Source organism: Rhipicephalus sanguineus, chromosome 2 (genome assembly GCF_013339695.2).
Source record: "Rhipicephalus sanguineus isolate Rsan-2018 chromosome 2, BIME_Rsan_1.4, whole genome shotgun sequence".
Classification (NCBI taxonomy): Eukaryota; Metazoa; Arthropoda; class Arachnida; order Ixodida; family Ixodidae; genus Rhipicephalus; species Rhipicephalus sanguineus.
This window is the reverse complement of record NC_051177.1, coordinates 25466491-25486543: the sequence shown is the minus strand read 5'-3', so window position 1 is coordinate 25486543 and position 20053 is coordinate 25466491. Positions and strand designations below refer to the sequence as shown.

Sequence of the window (20053 nt, the reverse complement as noted above, 5' to 3'; positions counted from 1 at the left end):
TAACGTGTAAGTTCCGAACTGATGCTTCCATTTGCTTTAGATTCATGTCCTTAAGCTTCGACAGCAATGTATTCGTCCCGATTCGGCGCCGTTTTTGAGAGCCATAGTCAAATAATCGATGCTGTAAGCTTAGCGAGTCGAGATGGGCGCTTCCGAATGCTCGGAGGACATAGATTACGCGTTTGTTAGTTGTGTCTAATCCTCCATAGCTGGCGCCACTTGACCTGGTTCGGGGCCCACCGCACTCACGCTCGCGCGCCGCCTACGTCACAATTTTGCGTGCTCACGTGGCCAGCTGTGGCTACTCGTCCTCCGGAAGTAGCTGCCTAGCTCGGTGCTCTTTGAAACTGAAACTGCGACTGGGCGCTCTAAAAAAGTCTCTAAATAAATAACCGTCGCGCACTCGCGCAAACGAGGTTTGCAGCTGTGATATGTGGATCATAAGCTATCTATTGCAACAAAAAAAAAACAAGGTGCAAAATTTTTGTGTCAGTGCTCCTTTAATGAAGGTCATGGTCTTCTTCATCGCCATAGTCATCTTCTGTTGCTTCTTCATCGATGTACCCCATCGCCTTGTCTCCATCATACACTTCTTGTATATGGTCTTCATCGGTCTACCCAAATGCTTGGTCTTCATCGGTGCACTCCGCCGTCTGGTCTTCATCATGCACTGCTTGTATGCAGTCTTCATCGCTGTGCCCTGGTGCTTGATATTCATCACCATACGCTGCTTTACTGCGTTGGTTCCATTTTGATTGATTGGCTCAACTGCACGTGCATTTTGCACTTCACAATCACGGCGGTCACTATGATACACTGCCAGAGGCAGGCCTATTTGGTTGAGATCATCGAATTTCACGTTTGCAAAGACCAAGTCAATGCACGTGCTTCTTATAGTAGTGGGTTGCTGACCCCACGACTTGGAGCAGCACTTTAACCTGAACCTCACCATCGTGAATTGTAGAAGCCACTTCTCCTGTGTGATGTCAATGTTAAAGTCACCAACCACTATTATGGGAATGTCTTGCTTCACACACAGCCATTGCAAGGTTTCCAGCAGAAAGACTTTCGCATTGCCCTGGGATAGGTTCGGTACCAAGTAGACAGTTGCAATGATAGGTCCATCGTTGAGCTTGATTGCCCCGGCTTCACCACTCATATAAGCTCTTGATACAAGTAGTTCAAATGGTTGAGCAACGGCGGTACTTCTAGTCTTCAGGTAGATTCCAAGTCCTTCTGCAGCTCTTTCTGGATTTTTTTCCCTCTTCTTCATCCTCTTGTTGCCTCCTATGAGTTTCAGCAGCTTCCGGCCCGCAGCAATAGTTCTTTTTCTTCATTTTGAGTGGACCAGTGGTGAGTAGTGGGATTTACCCAATTTCTGTGGCACGTACCTGTAAAATGGACCACATGATCAGCGTTACACCAACATCAGACACGAAAGCCTCGACTAAGAACAGCTTCGCTTTTAAAGTGGTGCACACAGATCTAATGGGTGTGTTTATTGTTGATGCAAGAGCAGCTCTTCCTATCAGCAGCGGCACTCCTGATAGTAATCAGCGGCTTGGTAGAAGTTAGAAAAAGGATAGCTTTTTTTTCCTTCAAAACAAGTGCACTGAATAATAATATATACCATATGTAAAACTGGAAAGCAAAGGTAATGTTGTAACCATCCCACAGCATCCTCGATTTCTTATTTGTGCCGCCATTACTGGCGGTACTAGTTTTGTTTTCGATTGCAAGTTGACCCACAACTTCAGATTTCAAATTTCGATGAAATACAGGGTCTGTCCGTAAAGTAATGAGACTGGGCCTGGTAAAAAGAACTTGTTGATCTGATTGGTACATACTATTAAAGTTCTTCAAAGTAGTTTCCTTGGGTATCGATATACCGCTTCCAACGCGATTCCCGCACTGCAAAGGCTCCCTGAAAGTCGACTGCCATGACGTTTCTCAGAGACTGCAACAACCTCTTGGATGGCGGGAAAACCATCGAAACAGTGACCTTTCAGGCTTCTCTTGAGCTTTGGGAACAGGAAAAAATCTGCTGGGCTCACATTGGGCCTGATGCAGCCCTGATACAGGCCTGATGCGAGTCCGGCAGACCTCTTCCTGTTCCCAAAGCTTAAAAAAAGCCTGAAAGGTCACCGTTTCAACGGTTTTCGTGTCATGGAGTGGACTGTCAGAGTCTTTAAGTGAAGTCACTGCAGCCGACTTTCAGGAGCCTTTGCAGTGTGGGAATTGTGTTAAGAAGTGATGTATCGATGCCCAAGGAAAATATTTTTAAGAATGGTGCTCAATCGTATGGTACTTAGCAATGATAATTTATGCTACAGGATCTACACACTGTGTTTTTCTGTTTGTAATATTATTATCTGAACTTGGTGAGTGGACTTGCATGTTTCAAACTGTAGTTTGTACATGTTTTGCAGAAACGGGACGAAAGCGACGAGAGACGAGGGAACGTGATTCAGGTGATGAGAAAGCTCCAAGTCGACCATCGGGGCCTAGCACCCTTTTTGATTACTTGCAGAACCAGATCTCTCTTCCCAAAGGTAAAAGCTCTTAGGGGCATATTGTAAATATGCTAGCTTAAACAGTGAATTTGGGAAAACCAACGCTCTTGGGTCTCTTTGAGGAAGCCCTCTTAATTGTATGATATGTTTTTTCACAGTGCAGGCTTTAAGAAAAGACTGCAGCAGTTGCGTAATTTTGGGTCGTGTGGAGTTTATCTGCGTGTTGAGGCAAACACTTCATGTGCAAGCAACTACCACAAAGAGGTACAGTTAATTACCAAAAAATATTTGTTAGCTGGTGGTGTGGTTGACTTCAACAAAGCGTTATGCAAGAGTGAGTAAAGGGTTTTTAATTAAATGCGTTTTAGAGTAGCAGAATATCCCAGTGTGCATCAGCCAGCATCTAGCTTGTGGTCACTGAGGTGTTTTAAAAAGTTTTTGAAATATTGTCATACAAATGGCAGTCAGTGGCAGTAAAGAGGTGCCTTTTTAAGCAGATATTTGTGTGTAGAAATGCATGACTGCACACTGTCACCGTTTCTCTGATATAGGTCATGAACATGCAACATACGTATTTCTTGGGCAATTTTTGCTGATTTGCTAATCACTTTTAAAGGACCCCTTACCACCCAGAAGTTGAAATTTAGTTGTGGTGTCGCAGTTGGGCACGAGTCTACAACAAACATATAGCCATGACAATTTTCGGAAAAGGTGCCGCAATAGCGGAGTTACATGCATTTGATGATCGAAATATGGCCTTGCTTATTTTGCTTTTTCCTTCGCTACGCTCCATTCGTAGGTTCATCTCTCCTCCTCGCAGAGTGCTCCTCCTTGCACGGCGAGGAGGAAGAACAGGGAGCTTGCATATAATTCGCAACAGACAATCAGGTTCTTGCTGCTGCTGATATGACCAAATGTGGATGCTGAGTTCATGACCAACGCTTGGGAAACCAAAAGGCTCAGAGAGGAGCACGGGATTGTTCTTTTATTTTGTGGTGCACCCGAGGCTTGTAGTGCTGCCGCATTTGGCATTGCTGGTCATGATGGCATTCTGAACTAGATGCGCGTGTTTATTTGAAGTGTTACAAAAAATACTAAGGTGGCTCAGAGGCCCTTTAAGCATTCTGTATTACATATCTTGCCAGTGCCTGATGTAGAAGATTCCCACCTGGGTGACCGACCTTCCGAGGCTCATTCGACGCACGACCACTCTAACCGAGGGGGCCACAGCAGTTCAAAGGGCCGCATGAATGGACCATCTAGCAACAGTGGCCGCTTTCCTCAGCAGCAGCAGCATCAGCCTTCTCAGCGGTATCATGGACATAAGGAATCTTCCAGAGGGGAAGGCGATCACACGTACCAGAACCATCTGCACGATGGGCCTTCTTCTGGCTTCTATTCCAACAACGCGGGCTCCTATAACAGGCACAGGGTATGTGCCTTTGCTTTTCAGTTCCTTTTTACTTGCGAGAAGAAATAGTGTCTGTTTGACCAGGCCAATTATTCATTGGGTACCTGAACGGTGAGAAGGATGTCTTATGCTCAAGAGTGCATATCAGCGCAACGACAAGAGGTGACAAGAGACATTGTGTTCTGTGCACGGCTGTTGCAGGAGTGTGTAACTTTATAAAAAAGCAAAGTCTTTCCAAAGAAATAAGTTGTTGAAAGTTCAGCGCTCTGCGTCGTCTCTTCTGTCCCCTCTTGTTGTTTGCGCTGGTATGCACTCTTAATCATGCTGTACCAACACGCCCAATCCTACAGTCCTTTAAATATCTTATGCATTATCTGAGAACATAGGAATATCAGAAGGAGGCAACAGTTATCTGGCAGTGCAGGCTTAAACCCCACGACAGAAGAAATTGCTTCTGTGGCATGTCAGGATCTTTTAAAGTAAACCTTCCTACCTGCAGGTTTCAGGGATATTGCTGTCAGAGAACTTATAAGATGTATGCTCAGGTGATTCATTTGGGCTACATGTGATTCTTTTTCAGTGTATAAAAAATGTTGCGCCGTTTAGCTTGCAATGCTTGAGTGCATACTGATGAGCCACCGCAGAAATATGACAGCATAACATCTTTCTGGTACCAAGCCTCAAGACTGAGGCTTTTGTTGCTGGAATATACAGTAGTGTCTCTGTGGTTGGGGTGTCCAGCAATTGGGTAGGAAGTGTAAAAGTTCCACTCCCCTCTCTTGCTACACAAAAATGCTTGTGTATTGATGTAGTGAAATGGCTTATTTTCTAATGACTTTAAATGCTTCAAAAACATGTTTTAAACATAAATATGGTCACTGACTGTAAACCTTGAAGGGCAAAGAATAATTGTTGATATTTACTGTTACGAACCATTTGCTTGACTCCTTGGAACATTGTGGAAAAAGTTGTTTGTATTGTAGCAAGGTTAGCCTCGGAAATTGCTGAGGGACAAAATACTCTTCGATAACGTCATTTTGCCACGAACCATTCAGAAAGTGGTAAAATATCCTTGGAAAAGCAAGCTCTTTAGAGGCTAGAAATCGCAGTGTCTAGTTGCAGTGTAAGGTTTTAAAAAACCCTTCAGAGGTTGAGAGTCCCAGGCAGTAAAGATTAATCCAGAACCTTTATTTACAGTGTCTCTAATGATGCCTGCATTACTTTTTGATGGCAAAATCAATCGCCTGTTGCTGGAGATTATCAAGGCTTGCTTAGGAACTTCACTGACTGCTGCACATGCATCCCAGTCTGAATTCAGAATTACTTTTTCTTGAGTTCGTACCTTTGTTTTTTTTACTTCGGAAGCCTGCCTTTAGGCAAAATAAATTGTCACAGGTGCTCAAGCAAATTTGTTTTGTACAGGTAGTAAGCTTGCTAAGGGTCATGTATTCAGTGTTCTATACCAGAGGAAGTGCTACACAAAGCCCTTCTACATGAAGATGGCAAAGACATGTTTAACTTTGTAATTTGTGGTGAGGTACACTAACCGCCCTTGCCAATTTTATTTGGTGACAAAGTCATGACGGTTGTTAATGGTGCGTCTAAGATGTATACTCACTATTCTATGAGTGAGCAAGAGATGATGAAACAGCTGTCTGATGAATATACTATAAAGGGTCCAGTCTCATCCAGCTTTGACAGGTAGATGTGTGAAAGAAGGGGCTTTCAATAACTTAGAGTGGTACGCTGTAGGCTGATGTTGAATGTCTCAGCTTCATTGAAGTGACCATGGTTTTGTGACTCAAGCTAGGTGAAAATTGCTGGAATTGATATGTTACTGCTAAAACGAAGAAGCAGAGAGAAAGCTTGAAATTAACTGCCGCTGCTTGTACACCTCAAGGTCTAGCTTGTGTAAAACTTAGGGGTGTGCAAATATTTGAGAATTTCAAATAACGAATCGAATAGCATTTTATTCGATTTGGTACTCGAATCGAATAGTACATACACTCAAACCTCATTATAACATAGTCACATCTGCCACGAAAATAAATTTGTTATATCCGAAAATTTGTTATGAACGTTTATTTGTAACACTGTAGCTATGACAAGACTATTCTTCATTTACTTCGTTATAACCGATAATTCGTTATATCTGTGTTCATTATTTCGAGGTTTGAGTGTATTAGAAATACTGAATGCTTTTCAAATAGTTTTCGAATAATCGGCACCGATGGGAGGACCCCAAAACAAACAAAACCTTGGAACAGCTAAAGGTGATTTTTCTTGTTTTAATCCCTAAATTAATCTACGTGCAGCGCAAGGTTTCATGAGACTACCAACGCTATATTGATTACCGGATGAAGACGTTTCTTTTGGAAACTCCACTCTTGCCCACTTTTTACTATGCTGAAACTGTATCGCATTATTCAGTTCCTGTCTTCATCTTGTAATAACTGAAGGTGGGGACTACGACTGCATTCAGCTTCATGACTAACAACAGGCGCAAGTTTTGTGTTTGTGTAAATTGTTCTTGCAGATATAGCTTTCGGCACTGATATTTACACGCTTTCGGTGCCGAGGCCCATGTTGTGATGACAGGTTTATCTTTTTCATTACATCTTTAGCTGTATCCGTGGTGTTCGGTTCAAAATTGTTTAGTATTTGTCCGGACTTTATTTAAAAGCAGGTGACAAAGTCTCACCTTGATTACTGTAGTGATTACTGTATTTCAACCCACTGTTACAAAATATTACGAAGGCCCTGCTGTATACAAGCTTACCTTAGTTTTCATAATTGTGGTATTTTCAGTCTATTTAGAGCAACTGTAATGTTCTTTGGTGAAAGTTTGTGAATATTTGTTTCAAATAAGATGTTGTGGAGTTCTAGGAGTGTTTTGAAAATGGTTGTCTTACTATTCGAAAACTATTCAAACAGTATTTGATTAATATTCGTATTCGATTCGGTGTCATCACTATTTGATTCATATTCGATTCAGTTCCAAAATTCGCTATTCACACACCCCTAGTAAAGCTGATTGTAGGTGGGCCGGTTGGTACGTACTGAGCGTGTATGTGTATGTTTGCACATATGTGAGCGTGCAGTGCTGTGTATGTATGTTTTTTTTCGTTGTCCTGTCTTGGTGTGCTGTTTTCATGTTCTAACTTATGTGATGACGGCATTACTCACACTAACTCGCTTCGTGTTTTCAGTTGTGGACCTTGTTCTAGACTTTTCTTATTCCATTCAAACGTAGGGGAATTATCCAAGGGGCTTGTTTTCTGTATTATGCACAACCAATGAAACCAACAGACAATTAAGCGTAATTTGAAGGTTGTGGGTTCAGATCCCACCGGCAGAAAGGGTGATTTTTCGTCCACTTTAATTTCTTTCAATTTAAGTGAGAATCATTAAAATTCACTTCAGAAACCCAGTGATGCTACCGCTGCGGCAATTGCGCCAGACTGCGCCAAAGTGCCCTGGCTGCTACAACCTGCTACATTTCCTCAAAATTTTGCGATTCTGCGCCAAGCCTGCGCCAAAGGGGTGTACTCCGACTTTCAGAAATGAAGCTAACTACATGAGGTTCCTCCATTGAGAGCGACATCGCGCTGTATGCGGACGTACGCGGAGGTTCTCCATGAGAGTGATGAAAATGGAGACAAAATATCAATGTGGTGTTGTCAAGCGGACGAAGGAACTGCGTTTTGTGTTTTTTTTTGTAATCAAAGCATCAACTGTAGGCAACATGGCGTAGCAGCAGTCAAGCGACATGAAGCCATGAAATGGCACATTGATGCTACCAGTCATCATTGAGACGCTTCAGATGGGCTGCAGCGGCCGAAAACGATCCAGCCGACTTTGGAATTCGGCAGTCCATGGAACGTTTTGCAGTGTGACCGCGTGACAAACGCAGAAACTCTGTTTGTGCTTGGCATGACTCTCATGGGCATCCCATACTCGTGGGCCGACACAGCAACTGCCTTGTTTCCCAAGTTATTTGGAGATTCCGAAACAGCGAAGCAGTTTAGTTGTAAGAGGTTCAAGGCATCCTACATAGTTAGTGATGGCCTCGGGCCGTATTTCAAGAAACTTGTGCTTGACGAGCTGAACAAGCCGGATGTGGTTTTTTCTGTTAGCATTGACAAGACCCCTCTTCCTGAACAGAGGTGCCAACAACTTGATGTTGTAGTTAGGCATTTCTCCAACAAACTGCAGCGAGTTGTGGAACACCTACAGTCTTTCCGGCTGGGCTCTGCGACTTCGGAAATTTTGGCTAGTGAAGTGCGGAGAGCAATGATGGACCTGCCGCAGAAAAATGTCATTTGCTTTTCTACGGATGGCCCTAATGCAGTGAAAAGCTTCAGAAAAAAGATGCAGGAAGCATACCCTGACATCATAGATGTAGGAGAGTGCTGCTTGCACAAAGTGCACAACTAATTTGCCCGCGGCTTGAGTGCCATTGGCTTGGATGTCGACGCTGCTGTGGTCGATGTTTATTACTTTTTTAAGAATTCTTCGGCTCAGAATGAATTGTTGAAGGCAGAGCACCTGCTCCAAAAGCTAGTTTTGCTGCTCCAAAACGCGATTTTGCCTGCTCCAAAAGCTGCTCCAAAGTGGCCTAAGCCAGTAGCATCACTGGAAACCACAAATAATGCCTCCTATGCTTTCCTTGGCTTAATTGTCTGTCAGTTTCATTAGTTGCACATTATTCTGTTCAAGTGAGTTATAATAATAATAATGGCAATTTGCCTGTACTAGCTACATAGTTGTAGGGAGCTGCTCTAGGTGGAGTTTCTGTCCTCTTTCCACCACAGCTCATGTGTTAACTTCCATGGTTGTGAATTGTGTAGTGCAATTTCTCTTTGCTTGTCGGTTTAGCTTTGTGCTAGGCTTCAACACTAGTGGCATTGAGTTGGACTTCAGGCTTTGGCTGTAAGTGAAAACCAACATCAGAATTTGTGCATCGTACAGGGCTCTCAAGAAGGTGGTGGACCACCACAGCAATCGCGGACTTATCAAGGCAACCACAGCAACCGGAGTCACCCACGGCAGTCCCCAGTGGACGGGGGGGACAGACGGCGCACCCCTCAGGCTTGTGACTTGGCACCTGGCTCAAGACCCGCACCTCGTGGTGGTGACCGGAGCACTTCTGATTCAAAGCCATCTGGCCCCAAGCGGCTTTTCTCCGGACAGAAAGTGCTAGCGAAGTACTGGGAAGACGGCAAGGTAAGCAAGGCTTGACTTAGCCTGACATCTTGTTTCTGGCCAGTGAACTTCCTAAACAGACATTGATAATAGTACCTGTTCAGCAAACGATAGCACCTTTTGCTGCCTTAAATGGGCTGCCATTAATGCCCATAATTTGTTCACACTAAAACACCCTGTCATCGCAGTAAAAAGCAAAATGGGGTGGGGGGAGAGGTGATGACTAGAGGCCGGATTTTTAGGCATTAAAAAAGCGCATTTTAGGCGCCAAAAATAGGCAGGCAAAACAACGTTTTAGGCCTCCAATATCATAAATATAGGCGCAGTAAATTTTTACATAAATGCAAATAATTTCTCAGGAAGACATGCGCGACGTCTATTTATGATAGGAAAAAAAGAAATGTTATTGTTTAAGGTGGCACACAGGTACCAACAGTTGAACGTAGCCGTGAAATTGTCCTTTGTCATGTACGCTTAACAGAACACGGTATCTCCGCTTATTGTGTAGTCTGCTGAGTCAAGTGTCCACTCTCGAATCAACACACACCTTTGTGACTTTCTTTTTGGCATGACTGATAGGGTAGAGCAGGAGCAGACATCCAGATCGCTAAAAGACCAGAAGGAGGGGATTAGTTTCTCCCCAGGCGGTGAACACCTTTGCCCTTTCCCTACAGTTTTTTTTTTACCAAAATCGATAAAAAAATACAGATTTTTTTCTTCGTCAATTTTATTCTACGTGTCTCGAAAAAAAAAAAGCTATTTAAAAGTGCTTTATTCGCAAGATACAAGCAAAATCTCCTTTTTTTTTTTGAATACGTGCAGAGTAAGCTTGTGCGAATATTCGAGCACTTCGAATATTCGAACGAATATTACAGTGTTCGAATTCGCTTCGATACGAATTTAAATTCTAGGAAATTTCGAAGTATTCGAAACGAACGAATAGACATATATATATATAAACCGCATGTAACCACCTGTAAAGGTGGTTTCACTGCGTGGAGGGGTGCTGTACCGTGAATACACCTTTCCAGGGGAAATCCGCATTGCAGCGAAGCCCTACTTCAAAGTTAAATGAACATACAGAAAAACCACATTAATTCAAAGTCACTGGGACTGTAATCAATCTTCTAATGAAGCGGGTTTTCAAATTAACCAAACATAAAAGACCTGGATACAAGGAACTTTGAATTACTGAAAGTAATCAGAGGTGGCCGCTTGCTGTGCCTGCTAGATTGCGGCTCCATGGGTTATTTTTTCCAGCAATACCCGGTCTCAATTTTGCCGCTAAACCGGGGAAAACGGCGGGCCTCGCTGCTGCTAGTGCAAGAAAAAAAAGAAAAGAAAGGGGGGAAAAAAAGTCGGTCTCCTGATCAACTGAAATGGATGCCTGCGGAAAAGACGTGCTTCACTGCAACACAGTGGTGACACGCGGGCAGCATGTCACCTGCTCCTCGCAGGGTCAGCGCGTCATGATGCGACCATTCGCCCATTCTTTCTGGTAAAATAAAAAATGTAATAATGACCAGTGTGACGGAATTCGCGATGTATTCTGGGTGGAAAAGATGATCACTGAAGTTGTCGAACTCAGTTTTCAAAGAAGGTGTTGCAGGCAAGTACTCCGCCAGCAGTGCAAGTGCGCAAATTGCTGGAACAACCACCAATCGGAGGTTCGCATACGTCGCGAATTCCGTCAAACTGTCCTTTATTAATTTCTCTATTTTCCCAGAAAAAATGGGTAAATCATGACGCACTGACGTTGCGAGAAGCACGCGTCATGCTGCCCACGTGTCACCGCTGTGTTGCAGTGAAGCACGTCTTTTTCGCAAGCGCACATTTCAGTTGACCACGAGACTGCTTTTTTTTTTCTTACGCTGGCAGCAGCGAGGCTGGGGTTTTCAACTTGTCCTTCATTAGTATCGCTACATTGCATTGCCTTGTGGCTCCTAAGGGCCATCGTTTCTGCGGCTTTGCAGCTAAATCGGAATTGGGAATTCCAAAGTTTTCGAATTAACCGGGCTGGTACTGACCGCTGCTTCAAATTATCCACTCAAATTTACATTGCAAAATAGGGGACCGCAGAAATCCTTCGAATTATGAGGGATTTCAAAATAACAGAGTTCGAATTAATGAGGTTTTTTACTGTATTACCCTCACATCAATTAATCATTTTTTGAAGTTTAAAAGCGTGTTATATCGGCTTATATGCTCTAAGTATAATAAATTTTATAACTTTATATATTTTAGAGGTTATAACTGGGTGATTCCACGTAAGATCGAACAATCGATGGCTGGTCGACCTCTCAAATTTATTTCAAAATTTTATATATTATTGCCTGATGAGTGGAAAGAAGAGATCCGCAATTTGTTTTGCCGCCAAAAATTTTTTCGAAGCACAGGAAATCAATAATGACGAAGAGGTGGAGTGGAGCGCTCATCCGCTCTGCTGTTTTGGCCAACTTTCGTTATGAATTGCACAAAATATATTAAAGTTAGGTAGCTAAAATTTTTTTAACTAAATATATGCATGTTTTTGCTTCTGCTCAGATATTTTTAGTTTTGATGTGTAGTGTTGATGCTTTTATAAAAAACCTAAAAATTGGCCCAGGAAACGTTATTTTCTTTACTTTGAAGGTCTTTATCTCGAAAAATCCTTGTAGCAGACCAACAAAAATTGCGCATTACGTTCTTCGCATGCTTATCTACCACACTGCCGAATCTTATATTTATATAACTTTTCAGTAAAGAGATATGATCAGGCTAAGTTAAAGAAAACACCGGACAATGAAAACTTCTGACGACAATTAAAAAAAAACTCCATTTTTTATATTTCTTAAACTTTGTCCACTTATTCTCCTCCACATCAGCTTTCATAATCATTGAAAACATGTCGCATAATGTCGTTGCACTAATAGTTACGACCCCTCCAATGAGACCCTTAGGCAAGGATTGGCAATTCCGACTTCTTGCCCAGCAAGTGTAGAAAATGCAGGCAGGATTGAATTGCTTTTTATCAAAAGGCCAGCAGGTACCGAAAAAGGTGTCGCCGGCACTGAAGACGGTAATTTTGAAATTATTTTGTCGCTGCAGCGGCCACGAGCGCGGGGCTACCGAGCAGGCGCGGGCACACCGAGATGCTCGTTGTAAGAGACGGCGCAGTGAGAGCTCGTTTTCGCGTCCTCAGACCGATTGAGTTCGAAACAACAACACCTCTCGGGTCACTTGAATGTACGTGCATTGGAGCTTCGCTATTCTATCCGCCCTCTGTTCGCATCACAGCTAGGCGCTGATAACACGGCGGAGATGGAAGCAAGATGAAAACTCTATACAGGAGCTATGAGTGCTCGCTTCACGCACGCTGCTGCCAGAGAAACTGCGCTGCGCCAATTGCGATCAGTGGAAAGCATGAACGTGGCGCTCCAGTGGCAAAGCAAAATATGGAATGTCAAAGGAAAGAAAAGCAAAACTATCGGTAACCGGATGCGCTTGTCTATCTTAGATGTCGGCAGCAGACGGCCTGAACTAGCCGCGCGTTCAGAGCGCTGTTCACACTTCATTCGGCGCGGATAGTTCTTGTGCTTTGCTCTTACTCTACTCCTCTTGTGCGTCTCATGGCGAGAAAGTATAGCTCGGAATGAGTGTATTGTGGAGACTACCTTTCGAAGCACAAGAAGCTTAAAGGAGTACTGACACGAATTTTTAAAAATTTCAGATTGTTGCTCTAAATAAAAATACTGGTGTCGAGAAACCTAAAACGACTATTGTGGTGCCTGGGAATGCATCGTATATATTTTATTTAGCGCCACCTTAAAAAGACACTTTCGGTTTAGATATCGAGGGGTTGGCGTCTCAGTGTCGTTTCATAGCAGTGTGACGTCACGGAGATACAGAAACTCGCGACGTAGTAGCAGCAAATTCGTCATCTGCTCGTGGTGCACATAAACAACAATGAGTGAATTGCCGTCCTGTGACCCTGACAGTGATTTCTGCGATTTAGGCTGCATGCAGGACGCAGAACTCGCATACCTGGGGAAACTGTCTTGACTCGTCGAGATAATGTCGTTGCAGTGGAGCTGGCTTGCAGATGCTCAGCGATGAAAACTTCAAAGTCAAATTAAAATATTTTATACGTGTTCTCCGACTCCAGTGTGTGGACAGCGTTGACACTGCACACCAACGAAGCAAAAAATGTCCCTTTTGCGATGTCTCAAAATCGTGTCAGTACTCCTTTAATTATTGCAAAGAAGCCAAAATTTCGCAGAGTTACCGACCTAGGCATATACGCTTTGAAGAAACGTTTAACGCCCGAAAGATCAGTGACTGCCAGTGAGACGGACTACTTGTGCTACGCGTGCTTTTGCTACCACTGCAATGAAAGATCTTCACGGAACGCACAGTTTAACGATGACATTCTTATGCCCCCTTAAAAAGAAATCGACGTCATTAACCAGATCACTGCGACTATCGGTGTACGTGCGTTCAAGTCACCCCAGAGGTGTTGCTGTTTCGAACTCAATCGGTCTGAGGACGCGAAAACGAGCTCTCACTGCGCCGTCTCTTACAACGCGCGCCTGCTCGGGAGCCCCGCGCTCGTGGCCGCTGCAGTGACGAAATAATTTCAAAATTAACGTCGTAACTATTAGTGCAACGACATTATGCAACATGTTTTCAATGATTATGAAAGCTGATGTGGAGGAGAATAAGTGAACAAAGTTTAAGAAATATAAAAAATGGGGTTTTTTTTTAATTGTCGTCAGAAGTTTCAATTGTCCGGTGTTTTCTTTAACTTAGCCAGATCATATCTCTTTACTGAAAAGTTATATAAATATAAGATTCGGCAGTGTGGTAGATAAGCATGCGAAGAACGCAATGCGCAATTTTTGTTGGTCTGCTACAAGGATTTCTCGAGATAAAGACCTTCAAAGTAAAGAAAATAACGTTTCCTGGGCCAATTTTGAGGTTTTTTATAAAAACATCAACACTACACATCAAAACTAAAAATACCTGAGCAGAAGCAAAAACATGCATATATTTAGTTAAAAAAATTTCAGCTACCTAACTTTAATATATTTTGTGCAATTCATAACGAAAGTTGGCCAAAACAGCAGAGCGGATGAGCGCTCCACTCCACCTCTTCGTCATTATTGATTTCCTGTGCTTCGAAAAAATTTTTGGCGGCAAAACAAATTGCGGATCTCTTCTTTCCACTCATCAGGCAATAATATATAAAATTTTGAAATAAATTTGAGATGTCGACCAGCCATCGATTGTTCGATCTTACGTGGAATCACCCAACTTGCATTCTACCGAAAGTCAAGTCCTGCTACTACTCAGAGTTGCTTCCACTTCTCTTTGAACCAAAAAGAATGTCATGTGCATGTGCCTTGTTTCAACTTTAAAAATGCTGTGCAGGTTAGTTGGCAAATATGCTCATTTTTTATTATAATATGTGATATACGCTATTCGAATTCGCTTCGAAATTATTCGACCAAAGCACTATTCGCTTCGAATTCGCTTCGGACCTAAAATTTACTATTCGCACAAGCCTAGTGCAGAGGATTGGCTTCACTGCACTGCATCACGGAAAGTGCTCTAACCTCTCCAGTCTTCGGAGCAGGAAATGTCTGAAATTAAAAAAAAAATAAGCGAGGTGCAAGGGAGCCCGTGAAAAAAAAGTTTTGGACATGACTGTGGAGATTCGTTTACACCTATCGGCATCTACTGCCGAAACGTTGGGACGCGGTCTTCGTTTGAATCCGATGATTTAGAAACAATATGCTGCTCTGTGCAGTCGCTGCTTCACTAGCAGGAGAACTGAAATTATAAATTCCACAAAACCTCGGCGCACAAGCGTTTTCTTTTTTTTGTGTGTGAAAAAAGCTGCTGCCGGCACGAGTGACCCAGAGGAGGACGCCATTTTCTAATCCGCCTTTTTCGTGACGCCCCGGCGCATGCGCGGTCCCGTAGCGAAAATGTTGCGAAACATCTCTTCATCTCGGAGTCTTTGCCTCTGGCAATACCGGTTGCCCCGGTCCCTACCAAGCCCCTACCAAAACAGCAGAGGGCAGCACAGGAAAATGAAAGAGGCGGACTCCAGTTACCAGAATCCACTACTTTCTCGACCAGAATGCATGCTTTGAGCACATTTTAAAATTTTTTTGCTGCACCAGCTGTTCAAGCCAAAGAAAACTCCGCAAAATGAGTCAGGGTAGCTTAATTTCGCTGCCCGCAAACGCTTCTTTCAGCGTGGACGAGCTCAGCTCGTCTTCGGTAGGGAAAGGGTTAAAAAGTAAACGATAAACTAAACGAAAGCTGCGTGCACATCACATTTTTCTTTCTTCTTTTGCTCTTCACTCTCCCCTGATGGCTGTCCGCAATTGCGCATTCGCCCACCGCTCGCGCCACATCAGCGCGGTGGCGTATGCTTGTCCGCGCGTCCCAATTCACTGCTCCAAGCGGTTGTTTCCAGGAGTTGGCTCAACTATAGAGGACTCTAGGCTGTACTCCATAGAGTTCTGAACAGGGAATGTTGCGCGGTAAGATGAATAACGAGCTCAATCTGCACCCGGAAGGGAAACTTGGGGCTAAAGAGTGTTCATATAGGCGCCAGTTTTGAAAATAGGCATTTATAGGCACTTATAGGTATATAGGCACGAACGCCGAAAATAGGCACTTATAGGCACTATAAAAACACTGTAAAGGCCCTTCTTAGCCTCTAATTCATGCTCATATATCAAAATGGCACTATAGGAGCATAGAGAGCAAAATAGGCATTTGCCTAAAATCCGGTCTCTAGTTATGACGCTTCTCGATGCGTGCAACCACAGTATTAACGCCGTCGCATTGGCCTGTTATCTGTAATCTCGAAGGCCATAGCTGTTGATTTGGAACTCACAACATAGAGGCTGGGAATTCCACCCTCCCTTGCCCGTGCCACTCCGCAAGTCGCGTAATGCGCCCACTGACCATACAGTGCATGTTTCAGGCACCGCATGCCGTAAGCATTGTGTTCACGCAAACGAAGCTCCGGATGTACATGAACCTATTTTATTTTTTGTATAACAAAAAAAGAAAGTATGTCAGTTGCACTGTGAAACAGCCATTGATACACCGGTTGTAAAGTTAAGCCTAAATGCTCGTGTAGTACAGAGCTGGTATGAAGCGATGCCTCTTGCATGTATCAATGTGCTCATTGTGCGTTTTTCTTACAAAACCGACATGGTGAAGTAGCAAATCAACGTGCATAAAAACTAAGCCACGTGAATGTCAGCGTGCCATGAGCCACGAAGCACCCCATGTGCCCGTTGATGTTGCTTGAACAGCCAATATCTTGCATATCTCGGCTTCCAGAATTACCGAATTGATCCCCAAGCACATCTTACGAACTGCTAATGAGAATGAATTACCAGCACTCCGCACTCTTTGTCACCACGGGTCCACAACTTTCCTGGTGTGCACTGAATGATGAGTATAGTGCCACTACCGCTTGGGTCTCTCGCTACCCACAGGCACCCGATGTGCAGATGAGACGTGCGATGACTTTGTTAAATGTGAAATTTCTTGCAATAAGTAAGTGCTAATGGGGGTAAAACGAGAGCGAGTCGCATTCGATCCGACTACTTGCGGAACCTTAAAGTGACCTTCATGGAACCACTGGGTCACGCGAAACCCATTTTGAGAACCTATGTTCTAAAAAATGCTCATAGTCCTGAAAATATAAGTATCTGTTCATCATTGTGCTTGCGGACATAGAGGACTCATTGGCATCATTACCTTCATGTGATATTTGGTTAAAGGAACACTCACGGCAAGTTAAGTTGATATGGAGTGCTAAAATACCAAAGCAGAGACCTTGCAGCACTTTCTTTGTGCCAAAAAAATGCTTAGTTTAAGAAAAGATTGTTTCGGAGGCCCGCATACCACTTGCACAATCCAAATCTGCCCCCGATCGAGGAGTTGTGACATTTCATATGCCATAACCCCCTTTGACTGCTTGACAGCTGGTGCCACAGTCTCCCATATATAATGCAAAAGCATGGCCAGAAACTAAGCCAAGATGGAGCCAAAAGTGTAAATTTTTTTCTTACAGTTAGAGTGAGCTTTGCAAGTGAGTGAAGCCAATGCAGCACTACGCAATAACAAAACTGCCGAAATGCAAGCGAGTGTGCTGCCCAGAGCCAGGCAGAAATGAAACTTTTCAACCACTCGCACTGTTTTCAGGGGCAATCTTTAGTTTTTCTTAGAATTGAATACAAATGCATATATATTGTTTTATTCTTTCTTGCAATCCACTGCAATGATCTTTTTATTCTAAGTGGTTGAGTACTAGTGATGGAATTACACTGAGGAGCTGCTACGTCATAGAGCTAATACTAAAATGTCTTGCTGGAGTCGCAAGTCATGTCTGACATTTAGCTTAATTTATAGATTACTAAAGCGTTGTTGTCAATATTGACGTTTTATACGTATTATGCTGTTTGCCGTGATGGTCTGGCCAGTTAGTCATTCTCTCATCATCTAAACGATTCTTCAGTTGAAAAAGTAGCGTTCAGTTGTAGAATTTGAACATGAGAACTTTCGCTTGGCAGCTTGATGCTGTACCCACTCAGCCACAATTGCTAATGGGAATAGTGTTAATTGCGCAGGTTGTGATCTTACTTTTGATAACCAAGAACTGCGACTAAAAACAATTTTCCTCCTGCGTCACTAGATGGTGTTGCCCTCCGTGCATTATGGCCAGTGAAACACCACCAAGGGCTGATGTATCACGCTGTATCCCACTCCCTCCTTGTGATTGACTGCTCCAATTACGAACAATACTTCCTCACTTCCATCACAAGGTGGTTAGGGTGAAAACATTTAGTAGAGCATTGGTGGAAAGAAATCAGGGAAGGAATTGATAAGAGTTGTTACAGGCATTCTTAGCAGTACACTATAAAAATATAGGCATGTATGAAGAAATACACTTGAACCCTGTTATAACGAAATAAACGACATAACAAAGTAAATGAAATTCTCCTTGAAAACTCCATAGAGATAGATGCACTTGAAAGCATGTTTTAAGGAAGTAAACTTGACTTTTCCATGGATATAATCAACTAAAATCATCTCCAAAGCCGAAAAATCGCTACACGTTCACACCGAGTATATCACAGATACTATTTGCTTGCGCCACTGCATTCCTGTTTTCTGTTGCTGCGATGTTCTACGTAGACCGCTGCTGCTAGGTGTGGTTGGAGCGTGGCCTCCGAAATTGCAAGAGCTAGACATGGTGAAAGCAAGGCCTCCAAGATTGTGTCATAGCAATCTCTGAGGTCAGGCCTAACTGCACGCACAGTGGAATGCCAAACAGTAGACATATGAGAGAAAAATGCGGTGGTGAGCTGTTGCTTGCTTGTGGCAGTGAGAAATGACTAGCACATCCATTTCTCTCATTACGGCCGCTGGCAAACGCTATTCAATGCTGATGCAAGCAGGCATAGCCTCCGACATTGCGACAGCGTCAGAGTGACCTTGGGAAGCTCAAGCTGGCCTAGCCAAGCCAGTGTGGTGAGGGTCATTCACACGCCTCGTGTGTGTTGTAATGGGCTGGAACAGTGGCAAAGACGGCGTACTGTGTGGTGCTACATGTTTTGCTCGTTCACAGCGGCCATTTTTTTGCTCTTGCCTCTGACAATATTATCGTTTTGCCAATTTTGCGGCAATGTGGATGAGCTTAGCACAATACTGAAGCAAAAGACCATCACATTAGAATGAAACACAGCTATCATGAAGGCTGTTGTTATAGGTGCCAAGTTGCACGATGCCGACGACGTAGACCTTTTGTTTTTACTTATTGATAACGTTTCATGGTAAACGTGACTCTATATCATTACTGCGGGCCACAGTGCTATATTCTTCTTCACATATTTGAATTTTCGCACCTTACTGACAGATATTGCAATAAAAGGCAGAAATGGTATAACAACATAAGGGATATAACTAAGCAATTTTGGCTCTCCCTTCAGTTTTGTTATAATGAGGTTAGAGTGTATGTAAATAAAATATTAGCGGGTCCCTTATGCACTTAAGATGACGACGACACTTAAGGCGAAAGCATATATGGTCTTTTAAAGATGGTGTTTTTTGTTTTTTTTTTTTCACGCAAACTCCACAAAGACGAAGTGAATGCACAGCTGCCATGCTTCGGAGGAATGCAGCTTTTTATGTATTTTTAGTATTGCAAAAGCCACAAAGATGAAGTGAACACACAGCTCACATGCCTCAGCCAACAGTATTTTTTGGTTTGTGGTATGTTTCGTACTGTTTCGTGGTCGCGCCAGATTTTTCGTCTGATGAGGCATATGAGGCTTTCGCCTTAATAAAAAAGACATTCAGGATGCTGGAACACAAACAACAACTGATTATAGCACATAGGCTATGTGGCTGCTTATCCCTGCCTCATTTTAAAGGGGATGCTAAAAATGATTGTTATCATCACCCGCAGCATCTCGCACCATGGCTGCCATGTAGCGTTCTCATTTGCGAAAAATGCAGCATGCGACTCCAGCTGACAGCGTTTCTTGTGCTGTGCCTCAAGTACTTTGATCTGTCGACTTCGATGTATCGTATGTGGAGTCATGTGAAATGTTTCAAAGATCACGCTGTTGTCGGCAGGGATCACTTAAGTACATTGCCCTTTAGGCTTTGCTCTTTCTACGCTGTTGTGGCATTGACCATTGCGGGTGAGTTGCAGGACGTGATTGTTGCCGAAAGCCACTGCTGTGGTTCTTTGTGTACCATCCTGCTTTCTAGTCTCGCCAAAGCCGTCTCACCTGAGCCGACACCTAGAGTGAGCAGGATCTGCAGTCATCTTTTCATTTTCGTGCGCCCACTGGGCTTAAATTCGCTAGGTTCTTAGAGCATCTTCAGACATTCCACTTGTTTG

At 43.4% G+C, this 20053-nt stretch overlaps 1 protein-coding gene across 1 annotated transcript in view; it reads left to right on the top strand.

The window, feature by feature from the left end:
• Positions 1–20053, top strand: part of LOC119382573 (tudor domain-containing protein 3) — a 134605-nt gene that overhangs the window by 23274 nt on the left and 91278 nt on the right. The window contains exons 9-11 of the mRNA XM_037650334.2: positions 2430–2552; positions 3659–3945; positions 8896–9150. Coding sequence (XP_037506262.1) covers positions 2430–2552; positions 3659–3945; positions 8896–9150 — 665 coding nt within the window. The remainder of the gene's footprint in view (positions 1–2429; positions 2553–3658; positions 3946–8895; positions 9151–20053) is intronic.